The sequence below is a fragment of the Capra hircus genome, chromosome 28 (genome assembly GCF_001704415.2).
Source record: "Capra hircus breed San Clemente chromosome 28, ASM170441v1, whole genome shotgun sequence".
NCBI classification, from domain to species: Eukaryota; Metazoa; Chordata; class Mammalia; order Artiodactyla; family Bovidae; genus Capra; species Capra hircus.
In genome coordinates, this window is record NC_030835.1 from 10640400 (window position 1) to 10661128 (window position 20729).

At 54.9% G+C, this 20729-nt stretch overlaps 1 protein-coding gene across 2 annotated transcripts in view; it reads left to right on the forward strand.

The window, feature by feature from the left end:
- The window catches only part of ZCCHC24 (zinc finger CCHC-type containing 24), a 65914-nt gene that overhangs the window by 40800 nt on the left and 4385 nt on the right, over positions 1-20729 (forward strand). Inside the window, exons 3-4 of one of the 2 annotated variants that reach the window (XM_018042254.1) lie at positions 12632-12796; positions 14819-14977. In XM_018042254.1, the coding sequence (XP_017897743.1) occupies positions 12632-12796; positions 14819-14881 (228 nt within the window). In that variant the 3' untranslated portion in view covers positions 14882-14977. Of the gene's footprint in view, positions 1-12631; positions 12797-14818; positions 14978-20729 lie in introns of those variants that run through there. The other variant, XM_018042253.1, reaches the window with a different exon arrangement.

A 20729-nucleotide genomic window follows, 5' to 3' on the forward strand; every position in this document is an offset into this window, starting at 1 on the left:
TCTGGGCTGGCTTCCAGGAACCTCTTTAACCCCTGCTGTGCCCAATGACAGTTGTCACAGATGACCCTGAAACCAGTCCCCAGCCATGTGGCCCTCGTTCAGCCATGAGGGAACTGGATGACTGCCAGAAAGACTGGGGTTGAAGGCCTGCCACTTACTTGCTTTGTGACCTTGGATAGGTGACTTAACCTCTCTGGGCCTCTGCTTCCTCATCTAGAAACAAGGTCATAACGAAGCCACCTATAAGCCAAGTGCCATCTCCCAAGCATCTCAAGCTCCAACACTCACCTGATGAAAGTTCTCAGAGGTAGACAGCTCTCTTCTCTTTCTACCCCTCGGGATCACGTCAGGAGGTGGAGACCCAGAGAGAGGAGCGGTTGATGTCAGTACGGAGCTGAGGCTGGAAGTCGGGCCTGCAGCTTCTCACCAGGCCGCCTGGGAGCTCCAGCCCTGGCTCCTGCCAGAATGGCCCCGAACTGCTGACGTCAGCGTTTCATTGGCCGGGGCAGATCCGATTTCTTTTCTGGCACTTGGCCACCCTCCACACCCTTCCCCCACTGCTATTTTGAGCTGAGTTCCCCTGTCCTCCCCTCCCAGGGCTGTGACCCTCACACCCAAAGCACCACTGTAGGCTGAGGCCATCACCTCTTACCCACATGCCTTCCTGCCCCAGCACTGGTGCAGAGCCTCCCTCCAGCCAGGTGGAGCTGGGCTGGTTACAGCCACATCTAGCCAGGTCGCGTGTGGCCAGACCTCACCAGGGATGGCCTCAGATGCAGACCAGGGCCAGACAATCTGTAGAGATGGTGCTGGTGTCCCGAGGTGGCCCTCCAGAGAGCTCAGCACACCTCAGGAGGGGGCATCCTGGGAGGAGGCTTCTGCCTGCGGGACCCCCACCCGGACCCACACACCTCACCCATCACCAGCACTGCCCACACCTCTGTCCCCTCCAGCTGTTGATGTGGCCTGAGCCCCACCCAGGTGCTTCAAGAGCCTCTCGTGGTCCCAGAGCACTCAGAGACTACTGGGAAACTAGATGGAAGAAACGGCAGTTTTCAAAAAGTTCTTTAAATTCAGGATGAAATCTCTGGCATGCCAGATCATCCCTGGCATGCCAGAGGCCGGGTCAGGGCGGGACATGACCCTCAGCCAAGCGAGTGGTGCAGACCACAAAGTCCCCTGGGAGTTTGTGGAGCCAGGGCTTCTCTGAGGGAGGCAGCCGAAGGGCTCTGTGCTAGGGCTCGAGCCTGGGACTCGAGTGGCATGAACACCCCAAGGAGGGCAGTTAACCCTGTCTGGGAGGTGGGAGGCCAGATGGAGTGGCCTTGGAGTTTGGCCTTGAGTACAGGAGCATCCACCAGGTGGAGAAAGTTTTGGGGGGTAGCGGCAGGGAGTAGCAAGAGCAAAGGTGTGAGGGCAGAGGGCGGTGAGTTATTTGCAGGAAATGATTTCGTTGTTGTTGGGATAGAAGTTTGGTAGGAGGGAGCAGCAGCGACAAAGGTGAGGTCAGCCGGGCCAGAGGGGGAGGAGTCTGAAAGTCTCGAGTGTTCTGCCGCCACCCTGCAGGTCCTGGGGCTCCGAAGCCTCACGTGGCCGTTAAAGCACCTGAGGGCGACTCTGCCCGGCTGGACCCAGGTTGCGGCCACCACAGGGGAGGGGCACAGTCCGAAGAAAGGGTTTGCCAGGCAAACGGGCCACCCAAACAGGGATGCACCAGGCTCTGGGAACCCGCTCAGGAGAACAAATGGTTTTCAGAGCAGCATCCAGCTCTTGGCCAACCACACAGTGGTTGCAGACCTTCTGTCCATCGCATCCACCCATCAGCGGTGGCGGCAGGACGAGCAATCGCTGTCTCTGCAGTCACAGGAGGGGAGGAAAACCCAGGCCTTTTGCAATCGCTCTGATTCGGATGTTTTCTGCCCCTCTGGACTGGCCGCCCTTCCCCTCCCGCCCCTGAGCTCTGATCCGTGCGGTTTTGCTAATGGAGGAAAGCCAGAAGCAGGAAACAGATAGCTTAGGGAGTGGCTGTTCATGTGATTACAAAGTCTCTGGTTTCCCAAAAGTTTTGCCTGAGAGCAAGTCCAATTGCCTGGCCTTGGGGTGGGATTTGGAGAGAGGGGTTCCTGTGGCAGGGAGGGTAGCTCCTAGGGGTGCCGTGCCCAGAGGCGTAGTGCCCAGAGGCGTAAGGGGGGTGGCGTCAGGGGCCTCTGCACTGCTCTGGGTCCTGGAGGGGCTTCTTGGCCTCCGTCGGGGTGCCCATCCTGTATGTTTCCTCCTTCCCTTTCGGTTCGTCTCCCCCCTTCTCTCTGCCCTCGCCTGTCACTCCTCACCCCCGCCTCCTCCCGCCGCCCCGTCTTTGCAGTCTCCTGGCTCCCAGCCCACACCCCCTCCCCACTCCTGCCTGGCTCTGCCTCTGGCCTCTGCCTCTCAGCCGCCCCTTGTCTTCTCTGCTCCATCTCGGCCCTCTCCCTGTCTCCTCACTCCCCCTCGGTGCCCCCTCCCCAGGGTTTTCCTGAGACCTTTTCCTGGCACTGTGAAAGCGTCATTGTTGCCTTGCACTTTGACAAACCCTAGTGTTGTGGAATCAGGATGGCATTTTTGCGGTGGCTTTGGGCTGGGAACGGGGTGGGAGGGGTGGCGAGGAGGCTGGGCCTTCAGGGCTCCTGCTGGGCTGCGGCAGGAACCCAGAGAAGGGGAGGGGGCCTAGAGGAGGCAGCCAGGACTCCAGTGCTCAGACAAGGGGGCCCTTGAGTCTCGGGAGGAAACCCAGGGGGCCTCTTGCAGTGTCCTTCCTCCCTCCCGGCAGCCTGCCGGCCGCAGGGCCCAACCCACCTGTCCCTCTGATCTCCTGCTTCCTCTGGGGCCTCCGCAAAGCCCGCAGCTGCCTCGGCCAGGCTGCAGAGGCCGAGGAAGCCCTCCTGCCAGCCTCCCCGGGCCGTGTGTGTGGACACATGAGCGTGGGGGACTTGGGAGGGTGGCTTAAGCGGAGTCACAGAGAACAGGGGAAGAAGAAGCGTGGGTCCTGGCACTGCACAGGCTTAAGCTCAGATGCTGGCCCCACTGCTTCCTAATTCTGTGACTCTGGGCACCGCTGCCCCATCTGCAGCCTCAGGTTCCTCATCCGTCGGTAGGGTTCAGAGTGCTGGTTTTATATGGCTGTTGCATCGATTAGAGATCATTTCACATGTCCTGCATTGGCCCCCTTGCCTGTCATCTGGGAGGACTGGGTGAAGAATAGCCTCTACCCGAGGACACGGGTCCGAGAGTGTTTCTGCAGGTGTGAGTCTGACTTGAGCCAGAGCCTGGAAGTGCGTGTCCGAGGGTGTCTGTGACTGGTGTAGGCCACGCTTGGTGAAAGGGTCACACAGGGTCGACTCCTTTGGAAGGCCCCAGACTGTGCAAGCATTCCTCATCTGTCCTGTTTATTTCCATGTTCCTGGAATGTTCCACAGAGCCTGGTGCAGAGCAGGTAGTCAGTAAATGTTGGTTGAATGAGTGAATAATTGCAGTGGTAGCCAAGGGTTGGCTCTCAGAGGTGGGGTCGTGGTCCTAGGAGCAGGCTTGTTCTCTCCTTTTCTCACAACCATTTCAGGAGCAGGTATGCATGAGATAGGAGGTATAGCAGATCAGGTTCAAGTCTTGGCTTCACGGCTGTGAGGCCCTGCATAGGTTGCTTGGACTCTCTGGGCCTCCATTTGCTCTCTCATAAAATGGAAGCGCTGTGGAGTGACAAGTTGGCAAGCAGCTGGCACTTGGTGGGTGCTCAGGAAATCTTGGCGTCCCAGCTCCTCTACGTCAGCCCCTTCACTTGGCAGAAGAAGAAACTGAAGTTCTAAGTTGGGCCCATGAGAGCCAGGGCTGAGCCCAGGCCTGATCGTAGCCCCTGCTTCCTCCCCATGCATCCAGGCTTGGGGAGAGAGTGCCAAGGGCAGGGGTGCCCCCATGGGCCTAAGGGAGTGGGGCTCAAGAGAAGAGGTTCTGGGAAAGGGATGCTCCTCCAGGAAAGGCCCCCAGCCCTTAGAGAGGGTCCCCAGAACCCTCTTGGGCTTTCCAGGAAGAGTCAGCAAGGCTGCACCAAGAGTCCTGGGCCCTTCCGCCTCTGTGTCTTCATCTATGGAAAGGGCATCTCAAACCCAGGGCTCTTTCCGTCTCTACTCTAGGCCAGCACCACCTCAGCCGCCTGGCCACAGAGCGCATGCAGACGGGGACAGGGAGCCAGCAAGGAGCCCATCTGATCCCTATTTCTTCCCCTGCTCTCCTGACTCAGCCATTTCCTCTCAGCTGGATGCACTGTGGGGCCAGCCTAGTGCTCCCTGGCTGAGAGGGCCAGCATGCGTGGGGCTGCCGGGTTGTACTATGGGCCTCAAGAAGGAAAACCTGCCCAGTGGATTGCAGCACACCAGGCCTCCCTGTCCCTCACTATCTCTCAGAGTTTGCTCAAACTCATGTCCATTGAGTTGATGATGCCATCCAAGCATCTCACCCTCTGTCGTCCCCTTCTCCTGCCCTCAATCTTTCCCAGCATCAGTCTTTTGGAATGAGGTGGCTCTTCGCATCAGGTGGCCAAAGTATTGGAGCTTCAACTTCAGTGTCAGTCCTTCCAATGAATGTTCAGGATTGATTTCCTTTAGGATTGACTGGTTTGATCTCCAGGCTAACCAAGGGACTCTCAAGAGTCTTCTCCAGAGCCACAGTTGGAAGGCATCAATTCTTATTCTAGAGATGGGGAATGGAGAAGGCAATGGCACCCCACTCCAGTATTCTTGCCTGGAAAATCCCATGGACAGAGGAGCCTGATGGGGCTGCAGTCCATGGGGTTGCTAAGAGTCAGACATGACTGAGCGACTTCACTTTCACGCATTGGAGAAGGAAATGGCAACCCACTCCAGTGTTCTTGCCTGGAGAATCCCAGGGACGGGGGAGCCTGGTGGGCTGCCATCTATGGGGTCGCACAGAGTCGGACACGACTGAAGCATCTTAGCAGCAGCAGAAGCAGAGATGAAGAAACTGAGGCCCAGAGAGGAGAAGGGATGCCCCAGGGGCACCTAGCATGCCAGTAGCAGCCCTTTCCTGCCTCTTACTCTCCCGGCTGTGTGAGTCCCTCATCTTTGTGCCATCCTGGCACAGTGCAGGGCAACTGAGAGAGTAGGCTTGGGTCAGCGGTCTGGGTTCAAGTCCAGACTCCACCACCTGCTGGCAGTATAGCTTTGGGTGAGTTACTTAGCCTCCTCGTACCTGTGTTCTCATTCGAAACCTTAGACTAAGCATACTTGACTCATAGGTGATGGTACAAAGAGTGCCTGGCTCCTAAGAGACACCTAGTGAGTATAGCTGTTAGTCTGTCCCAAAGCTCACCAGGGCACAGGATGCTCTGTTGGGCAGGCAGAGGTGGTGTGACCAGGGCTGGGCTGAGACCTTGCAGCTGGGGCCCGTAGCCGAAACCGTGATCCTGAGAACAGAGGCTGTACCTCCTGGGACAGAAGCCAGCATGGAGTCGTCATGTGCAGGGCATAGCCTCAGGTCCTCATCACCCCAGCTCACTGCCTCCTCCTGAGCCAGGGTCCCTGAGATGCTCTCCTTTCAGTGACCAAAGGTGATGATGTCATCTCCCTGCAAAAAACTCAATCTAAAAAAGGCTAAGAGGAAAACAAGCTTCGCCCTGAAGCCTGACTCACTCCTGGTGGGACTTCAGGAAGCAGGGGCAGGGACATTGATGGGCAGAGTGACCAGCCAGACTCTTATGTTACGTGACAGGTGTGGATGATTCTAGCTGTTCTCAGCATTGAGGGAGCAAATGGGGTAGAGGGGGTGGGAAGCCCACACCATGGCTGAGGGCAGGGCAGCTCTGCGAACACGTGTGTTCCGACAGACCCAGCAGCCAGAGGTTGACCGTTGCCCCACACCCAGGCCCAAGAGGACGAGTATGGACAGAGCTGCCATCTCTGGTTCACCACCTTGGGAAAGTGCAGGGCGCCCCCTTGTGGGCAGGAGGGGCCTGCAAGTCAGGGCCATCGTTTTCTCTATTACAGTAATACCTACCTACTTGTTTGAGACAATTAATTAGAGCAGAGCATCCTGTCTCATAGAGGCAACCTCTGAACGTTTCTGGCTGATTTCCCTCCTACCCTCTTCTTGCACACATTTTTTCTTTTTACAGTTTTACTCTGGGAGCAGGCTATATTTGATTGCTTATCCTGCTTTCTTATAAAATGGTTTCCCAAACCCTTTTTAAGAAATCCTCCGAAATGTTTTAATGGTTTTGTTGTCATTTGTCCAATGGGTGTGACATCACGAAGGGAACCAGGGCATTAGCTTTTTCCAACTTGTCACTATCATAAACAGTGATGTGATGGTCATCTTTGAACTTCCCTGTGGTCTGCATCTCTGATCTTTTATTTCCTTAGAATGGTCACCCAGGTATAGATTTGCTGGGGGGAAGGAATGGGCATGTTCTCTAAAACCTTGCCACCGCATTGCACTGTGGAAATGCAGTAGGAAGTGTTCCTGCTCGGCCTCCACCCCCGGCAGTTCTGAGTGTGTTCCCTTTCCACACCTGCCTGGTTGGCGTTCACCAGCAAGAAGAGTTGGGAGGACTACAGAATTGAAGTGTCCTCAGAGTGACCTGGTCCCACTGTCTGACCAGGGCAAAAGTCCCCTTGGCAGTATCCCTAATAGTTGTTCACCCAGTCACTGCTTGCATACCCCTAGTGACAGGGAGCTCACTACCTGTTGGTCAGCCACACAGGAAATCTCATGAGCTGTTGGAAAGAAGACACTGAGCCACCCCCAAGAAGTGTCCAGGTAGAGTCAGCATCATCTGCATCTCTCCCCAAGCTTCTGGCATGCCTGGATGACGCCCCACCCCCTACCCTCTGCCCAGCTTTGTCCTGGCTGCTCCCTGGCGCAAGTTCTTCTTCCCACCTCCATGCCAGCCACCACCTCTCACTTCCCAGGCTGCCCGCCATGCTGAGTCTAGCCTGGTCTGGAGGTCAGAGGATCTGATCTCTCGTCTCAGCTCAGTCCCTGATTGGCTGTGTGTCCTGGAGCAAGTCCCTTGGGTTCTTTGGTCCTTAGGGGGGCCTGTCTGTGCTAAGAGGGCTGGCTCCTGAGCCCCACTGAGCTTTGCCTGGGCTCCTGGCACACGTGATCTCCCAGAGGGGAACGTGGCAGGGGCCCAGGTCAGGAGAGCCCAGTCAGTCTTGGCTTCCTTCCCAGCCGGGGTGGGTGGCAGCCCCTGCGAGGCTGTCAGCAGTCACTGCTCACACTGACGTTTATGAGCAGAGGCCGTGCCTTTCTGGGAGGAGAGGCGGCGGGGGGAAGTGTTGGGGTAGGGAAGTCTTTGTCCCATCCAAAATTCTTACTCCCTTTGGCCCTGCCTTCATCTGTAAGCACAGCCACGATGGGACGGAGTCCTTCCGGGAAGAGGCTGCTGTCTACCCAGAGCTGCCTGTTGACCTGCTTTCCCCTCCATCCCCTGCCTCCCTGTCCCTGCCCTACAGGTCATCTCTCCCCCTCTGACCCACAGGAGGGCAAAGCCACTGGGCTAGGCTGAACTGGAGGCCTGGGGGATTTTTCCTCCTGAGTGCAGGCCTCTGCTTCGTGGTGTGAATGCACTTAGGAATGACAGACAGGAAGGGCGAGTTAACTGTAGGCTCGTGGGAAAGCCTCCTGAGCCTGACCTCCTGCCCTTGTACTCTGGAAACTCTTTGGCAAGTCCTTCAACATGCCTCAGTTTCACCATCTGTTAAGAGGGTCGATGATATTCCCTGCCCCATAGGATTATGGGAAGAGTTAAATGGGAGCTCAACAGGCCGTGGAACCATGAGCACAAAACCTAGCCCACAGGTGGTGCTTCGTAAAAACCCGTTCTCTTCCCTCTTCTCTTTGTCCTCTCCACAACATCCGCAGAGCTTTCACAGCCCTTCTGTACTTTTCTTGGCTCTCTCTCCGAGGATTCCAGCAGGTGAAGACACCTAATGCTGTTCATCTTTTGCTTGCGCCTTCCCTGCTCAACCGCAACTCCGGGATGGTGAGCCCAGCCTCTCCCTAGGCTTTCCTCTCATCTTTAGGACTTCCCTCTTAGAGTTTGTGCTCAGTGGTCTCAGCCCCGGTCTCCACACCACCTGGAACATACCTGCTCCCTCTCCCTGTACAAGGTCCAGAAGCGAATGCTACTGAAATCACTAATGATTACTGAGCACTTGCAATGTCCATCCGCCGAGCTAAGACCTTCATCAGTATGACTGCATCAAATTCCTCCAGTAGCCCTGGGAAGGCTGGCCCATTATCATCATCCCAGGTTTCTGGTTTTGGAAACCAAGACACAGAGAGGTTGTATGATTTGCTGAAGGTCCCCCAGACAGTCACAGGTAGAGACAGAATCTTCATTGCTAGCATCTGGTCCTGAAATCTGAGATCTGAGCCACGTATGGTGGGGAGTCAGAGCTGGCCCTCCTGGTGCCTGGCCTGGTGACAGTTGTTTGGGAAAGGTGTGCTGGTCCGGCAGAAGCCCCTGTCCCTGGGACCTGCCTGGCCACTCACAGTCCCTGATAGAAGGCTCTGGAATGGCTGGTTTTCTGGTTACACAGAGTGGCAATACTCCCCGCCTTACCCCTTGCTCATCTCTCATCTTCTTGCTTCTTCCTTTGGTGCACACACAGTATCTTCTTTATTTGTGTAGCTTTCCTTCTTGTTCATTTCTGAAGCAGAGACTTTGAGGGGACTGCATTGTCAGTCCTGCCCCGATCCTCATGCTCTGTGCTGCTGAGTGCCCCAGGATACCTCGACTCCCACCTCTTGACACCTTGACCCCTGCCCTTGGCTCCAGATGTATGAGGTCGGGTGCCAGGTCCCATCAATCTCTGAACCAAGAGGCCTGCAGAACCAGATCTCAGGGTGGGTCTGGCTGGTGAAGAACCACATTTCCCACCTCCACCAAGGAGCCTGGAATCCTACCATTGGTGCGGCACCTCGTGCCTATCCCGGTTCCCCTGTGAAATGTAGGTGCCTTTCAAGGGCTTCCCTTGTGACTCAGCTGGTAAAGAATCCGCCTGCAGTCTGAGAGACCTGGGTTCAATCCCTGGGTTGGGAAGATCCCCTGGAGGAGGGAACGGCTACCCACTCCAGTATTCTTCCCTGGAGAATTCCATGAGCAGAGCAGGCTACAGTCCATGGGTTTGCAAAAAACTGGACACAACTGAGCATCTTTCACTTTCACTTCTGGGCTTCCCTGATATCTCAGTTGGTGAAGAATCTGCCTGCAATGTAAGAGATCGTTCAATTCCTGGGTCGGGAAGATCCACTGGAGAAGGCAACAGATACCCACTCCAGTTATCTGGCCTGGAGAATTCCATGGACTGTATGGTCTGTGAGGTCACAAACAGTCAGACACGACTGAGCGACTTTCACTTTAAGAACAAGGACCACGAGGCTGAGTTCATCTAGTCTCTTATTTCAGGATTACTGGAGAAGGGAGGCTGTGGAAGTGGTGGGCACCAGGAACCAGGTAGAAAAGGTGCCCCCCAGAAGCGGTTGGAGGGCTCACTGTAGTGTCCCTATCTTGAGACCAGCACAACTCAGAGCATCTTCAGAGTCATAAGGTGGCCTCTCTACTGCACACTGACTGGACCCTGGGCCTTGACTGCACGCGAGGCGCTCCTTCTGGCATACATAACTGGTCTCTCCCTTGACTCTGATCAGTGCTGAGAGTCAGTGCTGCCTCGGAGCTCAGGCGGAGTCTTCTCCCCAGGATATCACGGCTGCCAGGAAGGCCAGTAAGGATCCAGACATAAGGCAGTGGGCCCAGAAGACTCGGGCAGCGTTGCTGTCACCTTCTAAGTTTAGATTTACGCATTCAGCATGTATGTCCCTTTTTAGGATTTTGTCTGTAATTCTAGTAGGCTGTCACCAAATGGTGGTAATGGTGCCTGGGCAAAAAAGACATGATTAGTGGAGGAAGAAGTTATTATTTTATATACTGCTGTTGTTCTCCATTAGTAAATAATACTAACAAATCCTCCTGTTTTATATGCCAGACAGTGTTCTGAGTGTTCTGCCTCACTTGATCCTCGGAACAGGCTTTTGTGGTAGCTCTGTCACTAATCTTGTGAAGTAACTTGCCCAGGATCACAACCAGGGTTTGGATCCAGAGTCTGTGTTCTTGACCTTTATGTGCTACTTTGGGAACAAACAAGTACCCAGGGAAACATTGCTATGGAGGCACACTGTCTCACAGCACAGGACTTCTGTTTTAAAACATTTCTTGCTATATTTATTTGGCAGCTTCGGGTCTCAGCTGCAGCGCGCAGGATCCTCGTTGCATTGTGCGGATCCTTCTAGCTGCCGTGCACGAGCTCCCTGGTTGTGCTGTGCTGGCTCCAGAGTGTGTGGGCCCAGCCATTGCAGCATGCAGGCCTAGCCGCCCCGCGGCACGGGAGATCCCAGTTCCCCGACCAGGGATCGAACCTGCGTTCCCTGTGTCGGACCTGCGTCTCTTGCTTGGCAGGCAGATTCTTTGCAGCTGAGCCACCTGAGAAGCTCTAATGGGATATTATTTGGCACCAAAAAGGAATGAAGTCCGGATGCATGCTGTAATGTAGGTGAACATCACACTGAGTCAGAGAAGCCAGACACAAGAGGGGCAATCATCTTATGATCTACTTACCTGAGATGTCAAGAACAGGGAACCTATAGAGAGAAAGTTAAATTAGTGGTTTCCTGGGCCTAGGTGGGATGAGGAAGTGGGGGTTGGACGTTGAATGACTGTTAATGAATGCAGAGTTTCTGTGGGGGAGTAACAAATAGTGTTCTAAAATTAGACTGTAGTGATGGTTGTATAACTCTGCGAATATACCAAAACCCATTGAACTGCGCACATTAAATGGGTGAAATATTAGCTATATAAATAGTATCTCAGTAAAAATGCTTAAAAAAAAACCACCGTGTAGGAGAGAGCTAGTTTCTTTAATATATAAAGTACAGTTGCAAATCAACAAGAAAAATATCAAACCCCAGCAGAAAAAAAAAGAATCACAAAGGAAACACAAATGATTCTTAAACGCAAACATTCTGTCTTGTTTGTAATACATATCATATAAGTCAAAGCTACTCTGAGAAGTCTACCTCCTAGATTAGCAATGATGAAAACTATTGATGAGTTGGAATGTTAAACTGATACAACTGCAGCTGGGGGTGGGGAAAGGACGCTAATGGTAACTGTCATCTTTAAAAATGAAAAGGGCACATACCCATATACCCAGCAATTTCACTTTTAGGAACTTACTGGGCAAATGTACTCTCATATGTGCAAAATTATATATACACACATGGAAGTGTTAATTGCTCAGTTGCGACCAACTCTTTGTGACCCCATGGTCTGTCCATGGAATTGAATTCTCCAGGCAGGAATACCGGAGTGGGTTGCCATTCTTTTTTCCAGGGGATTTTCCCAACCCAGGGATTGAACCTGGGTCTCCTGCACTGCAGGCAGGTTCTTTACCATCTACACACACACGTTTATATATGCAAGGTTATTCGTTGCAGCGCTGCTCGTGATAGACGAGCAGACACAATCTAGGCAGTTGCAGCGTGATGGGAAGGCACTAAAGCTTGTGCAGAGTTACATGCTATGCTGCTCTTAACAACACAATACAGCAGCTCTGATTGTACTGATTGATCTGGGGGAAATATTTTATATATGTATGTCTATGATTATTATGAAGTGAGAAAGGGAAGATGCAGAACCAAGTGTATAATCTATCTCCATATGAGTGAGGGAAAAGAAAGGATGTGCATACGTGTGTATATGCTGTTCAGTTCAGCTCAGTTCAGTCGCTCAGTCGTGTCCGACTCTGCAACCCCATGAATCGCAGCACGCCAGGCCTCCCTGTCCATCACCAGCTCCTGGAGTTCACTCAGACTCACGTCCATCGAGTCACTGATGCCATCCAGCCATCTCATCCTCTGTCGTCCCTTTCTCCTCCTGCCCCCAATCCCTCCCAGCATCAGAGTCTTTTCCAGTGAGTCAACTCTTCGCATGAGGTGGCCAAAGTATTGGAGTTCCAGCTTTAGCATCAGTCCTTCCAATGAACACCCAGGACTGGTCTCCTTTAGGAATGTATATGCTGTATGCTTTGAAAATGGAGAGCTCATCTTTGGGGTGGTCTATAAGAAATTAACACAGCTGCCGAGTAAGGGAGCAGGTGGCTGGGAGCAGGGCTGAGGAGAGACACGCTTTCACTGCTTCCGAGGTTGTGTTCTGCCCATGTTGCCCCTGCAGGGGCCATTTAAACCACTCCACCCTGGGCCATGTGTCGGTAGGTATGTGCCTGCCAGCTGCCCCTTCATGACAGCGGCATGTACTTCCTCGCCACCAGCAAGTACTTGCTTTCTTAACTCTAAAAACACACCACCAGCTCCGTTCTTCATTTCCGTGTGAGTCTCCCAGCCTTGGGATTCCCATGTGAGCTCTGGGCTGACTGGTGTCCTCTGGACCTGGGACAAAAAGGTGTCCTCATGTCCGCACCTGGGGACACAGGGCATGAAGGCTGAAAGGAGAGGCCGTGGGGATCCGGTGGGGCATTGTTTTGGCCGGGTGGACCCCAATCCCTTGTGTTTGCTTCCTGTCCTCTAGGCACGCCCCAAAGGCGAGGGTCTGACCCCGTACCAGGGCAAAAAGCGCTGCTTCGGCGAGTACAAGTGTCCCAAGTGCAAGAGAAAATGGATGAGCGGCAACTCCTGGGCCAACATGGGGCAGGAGTGCATCAAGTGCCACATTAACGTGTACCCGCACAAGCAGGTGAGGGGCGGGGGCAGGGAGCAGGCGGGGGTGCAGGGAGCAGGCGGGGGCAGGTGAGGGGCGGGGGCAGGTGAGGGGCGGGGGCAGGGAGCAGGCAGGGGCAGGTGAGGGGCGGGGTGCAAGGGAATGTTCGGAGTGGGAGGAGGAACAGGGGAGCAGGTGGGGTGTATTCAAGGGTCTTTATCTAGAACAGATAGAGGAGGGTTACCTTTTCCCTTACTGAGCTTCAGTTTGCTCCTTCATACCCTGCCGGCCACATCTATCCAAGTGAGCCCTTTCCTTTCCTTGTCTCATTGGAAATGAGGGGTGGGGGCAGTTGGAGAGAGAGGGGGCCTGTTTTCCCAGGCAGGGAAGGGGGATAAAGGGGCAAATGGTACCAAGACCCTGAGACCACAGACCCAAGTGAATTTTGAAAGGAATGAACCGGAGGTGCGACTGTGACACAAAGAGGGATGAGAGGGCAGCGGAGTGCTGTAGAAAAGCGCCCTTCATCAGTTCATTTGCCCAGTTGGTGCCTGTACACAAGGCAGCTGCTGGGTGCCTGGGACTGTGCAACAGGGCTGGTGGCCAAGGGCCTGCTGCCCTACGGGGAGGGGGTTGAGGTGGATCACCCCAGGGAGGCCCCACTCACTGCAGGCTGCAGAGAGGAGGAGGCCTTTACTCTGGGAAACTACACCTGTCACGAGAGGGTGGATGACCATCCCGGGAAGAGGGTAGAGCAGGTGCAAATGCCCTGAGGCTGTTGGACTTGGGCTACTCAAGGCTCAGAGCTCAGTGAAGGAGCAGGAGGGTGGAGTGGGAGGATTAGGAGAGTTAATGGGACAGTCCCCAGAGGAATTTGGGGGGCCCCACAGGGTAACTAAGAGTCAGACACGACTGAGCGACTTCACTTTCTCTTTTCACCTTCATGCATTGGAGAAGGAAATGGCAACCCACTCCAGTGTTCTTGCCTGGAGAATCCTAGGGACGGGGGAGCCTGGTGGGCTGCCGTCTATGGGGTCGCACAGAGTCAGACACGACTGAAGCGACTCAGCAGCAGCAGCAGCAGCACAGGGTAACACCAAGAAACAGCTTCATTTACAGGTGATTACTCTGGTTGTGTGTAGAGATTGGTCTAGATGCGCTGGGAGACGTGGGGAGACCAGTAGGCAAGGAAATGGCAATAATGCCAGCCAAGCCATAGGAAGTCTGTGGGTCTGCACCTGGGTCTGACACAGAGCATCATGGGACTGGATGTGGACAGTGAGGTGAGGCCAGGAACCCAGGAAAACAGTCACACTCTGGCTTGAGCTCCTGAGTGGATGGAGGTGGTCATGACCACCGTGGGCAGTCTGTGCTGGGGGCAGCTTGGCGTGGGACATAGGTGTTCTAGATAAAGGCAAGAGACCTCTGTTACATGTTACATTTGAAGTGTTCCTGAAAATTCAGGTCAAGATGTCAAGAAGGCAGCTGGGTTTGTTTCTCTGAAGTTCATGTAAGAATTCAAGGTGGTTTATCGATAAGTGGGTACCACTGGCCTAAAGGTATTTAGGGAATGATGAGATTCCCTGCAGAATGTGGACAAAGTAGAGAAGGGATTCCCCAGACCATGTGCTGTGGAGTCCCAGCGTCCAGAGGTCAGATGGAGGAGGGGCATCCAGTGAGGAAGGCCACAAGGCAGGGAGTCCCCGAGGCGGGAGGGGGCGCCATCCTGGGCAGGGAGTCCCCGAGGCGGGAGGGAGCGCCATCCCGGGCTCAGGCAGTGGCTGCTGCTGAGCTGTCAGCTGTCATGACCATGGAGAAGGGCCTTGAGGTTTAGTAACAAGGAGATGGTCCCGAAGCTTTTACTTTTACCTGGAGGATTTTTTGAGCTGCAACCCAGGTCTGAAGAACCACTGAAGCCAACACCCTGCAGGTCAGGCATAAGCGGAGTGAAGATATTGATTCACAAGGGGATCTGTTGGCCAGGGTGGTGGTCCTGGTGGCAGAGGTTCCCTGGGCCAGGCTGCAGAGGAAATACCTTCACTGTCCACTTTTTCAAAGGGCATTGATTGTGGAGAGAAGCAGAGAGATGGGACCATAGCTGGAGTAGAGACAGGCCATTGAGATGGATGTTATAAGGTGAGAGAGCCCAGAGCATGTTATGGGTAAATGAGGGTGGCCCAGAAGAAAGTAAAAGCCTGGTGATACCGGGCCGAGAGGCATGCGTCATGGTCGGCCCAGGAGGGAGGGGGGTGGGGGATGCCTGGGGAGGGACTTGGAGCAGAGAAGGGGGACCTCACTTCCAAGGCTTCTGTCTCTTCAGTGAAATGGGATGCGAAGTTTTCAGCTAAAAGCCAGGGTGAGGAGGGGTATGGTGAGCTTGCTGAAGGATGAGGGAGGAAGCAGGTCTACCAGGAAAACATAACCAGACTGGCCAGCAGCATCCAAGCCCAGGGGAGCTTCAAGACTGTAACTGTCACCAAAGCCATCAGCTCACTTCTGCACCTTGCCCAGCTGTGTTCATTGCACACGGGTGTGAGCCAGACAGCGCACGGGCTGAGGGCCGAGGTACGCCAGGAGAGTGTTTCACAGGGAAGAAGGCCGGGTTTGGGGCATATTTGGAAAAGTGTGCTGTTGGAAATGCCTGGTCAAGGGGCATCAGCTAGTTGGTCAGGAAAGGAAGCCAGAGGAGCGCTGACTGAAAGGTGGGGCCAGGACTGGGTTCAGGAGAGGAGCTGAGAGCTGCCACGAGAGCGGGTTTCTGAAGACCAAGTCCAGGGTGTGGCCAAGGGTGTCGGGAGAGAAGGTTAGGGTTGGTGAGGGAGTCGGGTACTGAGGAGCTGGGGGTAGGGCAAGTCTCCCCTGAGGATGGCAGGAGCAGGGGGTGGAGGAGGGCACAGGGAAAGGGAAGCCAGAGGGTGGGGGCAGCTCCCCGAGGCAGTAGTGTCAGGCTGAGCTCTGAAGGGGCTGTGGAGGGTCGGCAGACCAAGGGGACTAGACTGGCATGGGGGTGGCAGAGAGCAGCGTGCGCGTCTGGTGAGGGAAGAGCATGTGCAAAGTGGAGAGGATAGGAGAGCCGAGGAGGGAAGCTGGAGGGAGTTTGGAGGGAGGGGCTGGCTCAGAGACCGTGACCCAGAATTTGGTCTTTGTCCTACTAGGAGGTCTGGGAGTGGTCCAGGAGCGCTCTCGTGGCTGAACTGTTCTGTGATTTTGTGACTCTTGTGCAGGCCTCCATTGTCGCTGGGTTTCCATGGTTCCCGGCACCCACCCCGTGGCTCCCAGGCAAATAGATGGGAAGCTGGCCGCACAGCCCAGTGGATGAGGGACTCCTTAGTGCAGGCGCCTGGTCCACGGCCTAATGACACTGAGGGAGACACTGAGGCCCTGGGGCGCCAACGCAGGCTTGGTGACCCAGTAGCTGGGGCGCAGGACACGTGGCATGCACGTTTTGGAGCACATCAAGGATGGGGCTGAAGGCAAGCAGGGTACAGAAGCCTCAGCATCCAGGCTCCCAAGGTCTTCCTGGCAATTCCTAAGCAAGTCTGGGACCCCAGTCCAGAAGCACCTCCCGTAACGTCCGACCATCAGCACATACGCCCAGGGCCCTGGGGTGGCCAGTGCTGTCAGAGGGGTCCCTTCTTTCCCTCGCTGGACACACCCCATTGAGGACTGCTTGACTGGTCTGTGTAGGCTCTAAAGGAAGACGAAGGTCAGGGCACTGCCAGGAGCTTCCTCTCCAACCCAAGGGATGGGATTCCATTAGACAGGGTTACCTACTACTGTTCAGAGAATTCCTGGCCTGAGTCACAGGTGTGGCCGTACTCTGGGTGCCATTTGCTGAGCCCCTGTACACCCTGTGTGCTCTGCCTGCAGACCAGGTGTCCTGTTCATCCTGCTTCACTGGGAGTGAACGTGCAATCTTGAGAAGTCATGCGGCCTTTCCAAGGCCCCCACATAGACGTGGGGCCTTGGAATTGAATTTGCACCTGTCTTTGGAGCCCGGTCCAGAGGCCAGGTGGGCCTAGCCCTGCCTTCCTTGAACTGGGTGGGCTGGAGCACACCTCTGGGCTCCCAGCGCACGAGGGAGGAGGCCAGGCTGCAGGTGAGCCTCAGCCGCTGGAGACTCGGGAAGATCCTGACAGCAGTGTGCAGTGGCCAGGCACTCCTCTGCGTGTTTTATCCCTTTATCCTCTCAGCCATCCCAGGAGGTCAGCTCTATTGTTTCCCCATCTTACAGAGGAGGAAACTGAGGCAAAGGGCATAAGTGACTCACCCAAGCTCAGTAGAGAAGCTGAAACTCATGAAGGGCGGGGCTAGCCCAGAACACCTGCAGGGGACAGGTGGAGGGGAGGGGTGGGGGAGCAGCAAGTGCAGGTCAGGCTGGCTGGCTGGGGCAGGAGTCGGGGATAGGCCAGTTCCTGCCAGAACTCAGATGTATGGTGCCGGAGTCTGTGCTGGCGGTCTGGGAGGCTCAGGCCCAGTGACTCTCACGGCCCATGACCGTGAGAGGGGTCCGGTCCATGCACCCAAGTCCACCGGGCCCCAACTCCCTGCAGTGGCTCCAGCCTCCTTGACCCCGCCCCTGTATTGCCTTAGCACCCCTTCCAAGAGGCCAGGGCTGTACCGCCATTTCCCCAGGCTAGCTCAGTGCAAGCACCACCTCCCTGATCACCGTCTGTGGACCAGTCTCCGGACCAAACGCAGGAGAATCTTCTGAGCGTGTGTGGCTCTGCTCTTCCCTCTCCCAGTCATTCTGTGCTTGTTTGTTGAGCACCTACTGTGTGCAACATGGAGACTGAGACCCAGAGAGAAGAAGGGACTTGAGTGAGGTCATTCAGCCAGTCAAGGGGGCCTGGGACCCCAGTCTGCCCTTGCTTTACTCCCCAATCTCCTGTCACAGGGAAGTGGCAAGCTAGGGGCAGGACAGAGGGGGTGATGGCCCTGCCAGGCCCCTCAGCAGTCAGGAGCCTTTGAAGAACTGAGAGGAGGGGCTCGGAGCATCTGTCCCCCCCCGACTGCCCCTGCCCCCTGCAGTGGAGAGGGGCAGCTTTATTTCCCCTGCTCCCTGAGCTGTGACCTGTCGGTGTCCATCTCTTGAGAACTCTCCACTTCCCCTCTCCCTGCTCCCCGCTACATCTGTTTCCCGTCAGACTCCAGCTGTGGCTTCCCCCTACCGGCCCTGCCCTCCAGGAGAAGAAAACAAGAACGGGCTTTGCCTCCCTGCGGGGGGTGGGGGTGGCCCTGGGGTGATCAGTCCCAGCTGCTGACTGTTTTCCCTCTGCAGAGGGGAGTTGCCTTGACAGCCTCCCCACCTCCCCCACCCAGCGCCTGGGCAGGACTGAGCCAGGACCCATGGAGGGGAGGGGCACTGACAGGTCACAGCCAAGGAGCGGGCACGGCCAGGATGTTGCAAGTGGGTTTCCCCAGGGGTTCAGCTGGTTCCCCTGTTCTCAGCCTGCCCCCTTCTACATAACAATAGCAATGATACACGGTATTAGTACTAATAGACAGTTTGCTCTTTATGTGCTAGGCACTGTTCTAGTAACCTTGCATATATTAACGTATTTACTCTTCACAACAACCCTATCAAGTAGGTACCCTTATTGAAAGTGAAAGTGAAGTCACTCAGTTGTGTCCAACCCTTTGCGACCCCATGGACTGTAGCCTACCAGGCTCCTCTGTCCATGGGATTTTCCAGGCAAGAGTACTGGAGTGGATTGCCATTTCCTTCTCCAAGGGGTCTTCCCAACCAAGGGATTGAACCCAGGTCGCCCGCATTATACACAGACCCTTTACCATCTGAGCCACCAGGGAAGTCAGGCGCCCTTGTTAGCCTATTGTATAGGTGAGAAAGGGGACTTCCTGGTGGCTCAGTGGTAAAGAACTCACCTGCCAATGCAGGAGATGTGGGTTCAGTCCCTGGATCAGGAAGATCCCCTGGAGAAGGAAATGGCGACCCACTCCAGTGTTCTTGCCTGGGAAATCTCATGGACAGAGGAGCCTGCTGGGCTACAGTCCATGGGTCACAAAAGAATCAGACACAACTTAGAGATTAAACAACAGAAGCAATGGAAAAAATTGAGGCACAGAGAGGTTAAGTGACTTTTGAGAGGTCACACAGCTCATAGGTAGTGTGAGCCCAAGTCTGACATGAAGAAAACTTTTTCTCCTCTCCCCTGGGCAAGAAAGCTGGTCATCTAAAAGTTTCTTGAGGTGAAGCCAAGGCTCCTGGCCTGTTTCTATGTCTTCCCGATGTGGCTGTAGGCCTAGAAGCACGGAAATGACTTTTATGACCCTACATCAGGACCCTGCCCACCCACAGTCTGTCACCTCCCAGAGCCCTCTGACTTGTCCGCTCCCCACCTGCTCTGAGTGTCAGCTGCAGGCCAGGCACTGCGTAATTGTCCAGACAAGTTGATGTTCTCCTTTCGAGCAGTCTGCAGCCTGCCCCGGGGCAGCGCTCACACTCAGCTTCCCTCCAGGACCATCCTGGGTCCTGGTCACGGGCACCAAGGCTCCCTGGGCCCACACCAGCCTGCAGTTCCTGCCCCTCTCCCTGGCATGTGGCTGCCATCTGGCCCTGACCAGCTTCCTTTGAGTCCCCTCCAAGTCCTGTACAGGGGACCTCGCTACAGGTAGGGGTTCTGGGCTGGGGCTACAGCTGCCAGCCAAGAAAACGTCTGCTTAATAGCCTCCATATGTTTTCCAGAGAAACAAGCTAGCTTTTGAGAATACCAGAGGGAGCAAGGAAGCCCCCCGTGTAACAGAAATGTGCTCTTACATGCCGAACACCCCTCAGTTTACAAACATCTAGACACCTGACTCCTCCCTGTAAACAAGCTGCAAAAATGGCCCATTTAACAGATGTGGAAACTGAGGTTCTGTGAGGTCACACTGTGAGTGAGCAGCATCAGAGGTCTGACAAGTCACCTCCTCTCTCTGGACATCAGTCTTCCATAAACAGGGCAGGCCCTGGAGTGCGGGATAAATCAGAACACTGGCTACTGACCTCATAGAGCTAAGGGCTTGCTTGCCCCAAGCCTGAAATGCCATGACCCCATCCAGGTTAAACTCCATGTTTAAATTTACTTTAAATTGGAGGGCGGTTGCTTTGCAATGTTGTGTTGATTTCCTCTGTGCTGCAGCAGGAATCAGCTATGTGTATACACAGACCCATGCCCTCTGGGGCCTCCCTCCCATGGCCGGCTGCCCCGCTTCTCTAGCTCATCACAGAGCACCAGGCTGAGCTCCCGGTGCTATGCAGCAGCTTCCCACTAGCTGACTGTTTTACACTCGGCCATGCATATATGTTAGCACCACTCTCAGTTTACCCTACCCTCCTGTGTTCACAAGCCCATTCTCTGTGTCTGCATCTCTATTCCTTTCCTGCAAATAGGTGCATTTTTCTAGATTCCATATACACATGTTAACATATGATACTTGTTTTTCTCTTTCTGACTTGCTTCACTCTGTATAACAGGCTCTAGGTTCATCCACCTCACTTCAACTGACTCAGACTCATTCCTTTTCGTGGCTGAACTCTTGAGTCTTTTTTTCTTTTTTTGCTGCACCACATGGTTTGCAGGATCTTAATTCCTCGACCAGACATTGACCCTGGGCCCCCTTAGGGAAAGCGCCGAATCCTAACCCCTGGACCACCAGAGAATGCCCTAAACTCCCCTTGAGTCTTGAGGCCACAGGAGCAGGTGTGGGGTGACAAGTGGCTTGGGAAGAAGCAGTGTGTGCTGGGAAGCAGGGGATGTAGCTTGGGTCTCCCTGGAGCTGGGCCTCCGTTTCTTCAGCTGGATCACGTCTGTGCACCATCTGTGAGCTTCAGATGGTGGCGGCTCAGAGAGTGCTGGCTGGGGGTGGGGTGTTGGGAGGTGGTGGGCAAAGTGGTGTCTAGACCTGGGGCTCTGGGTACAAGACGCCCTCCCACAGCCCTGCTCCCAGCTCAAGGCCTCGGCCTGTG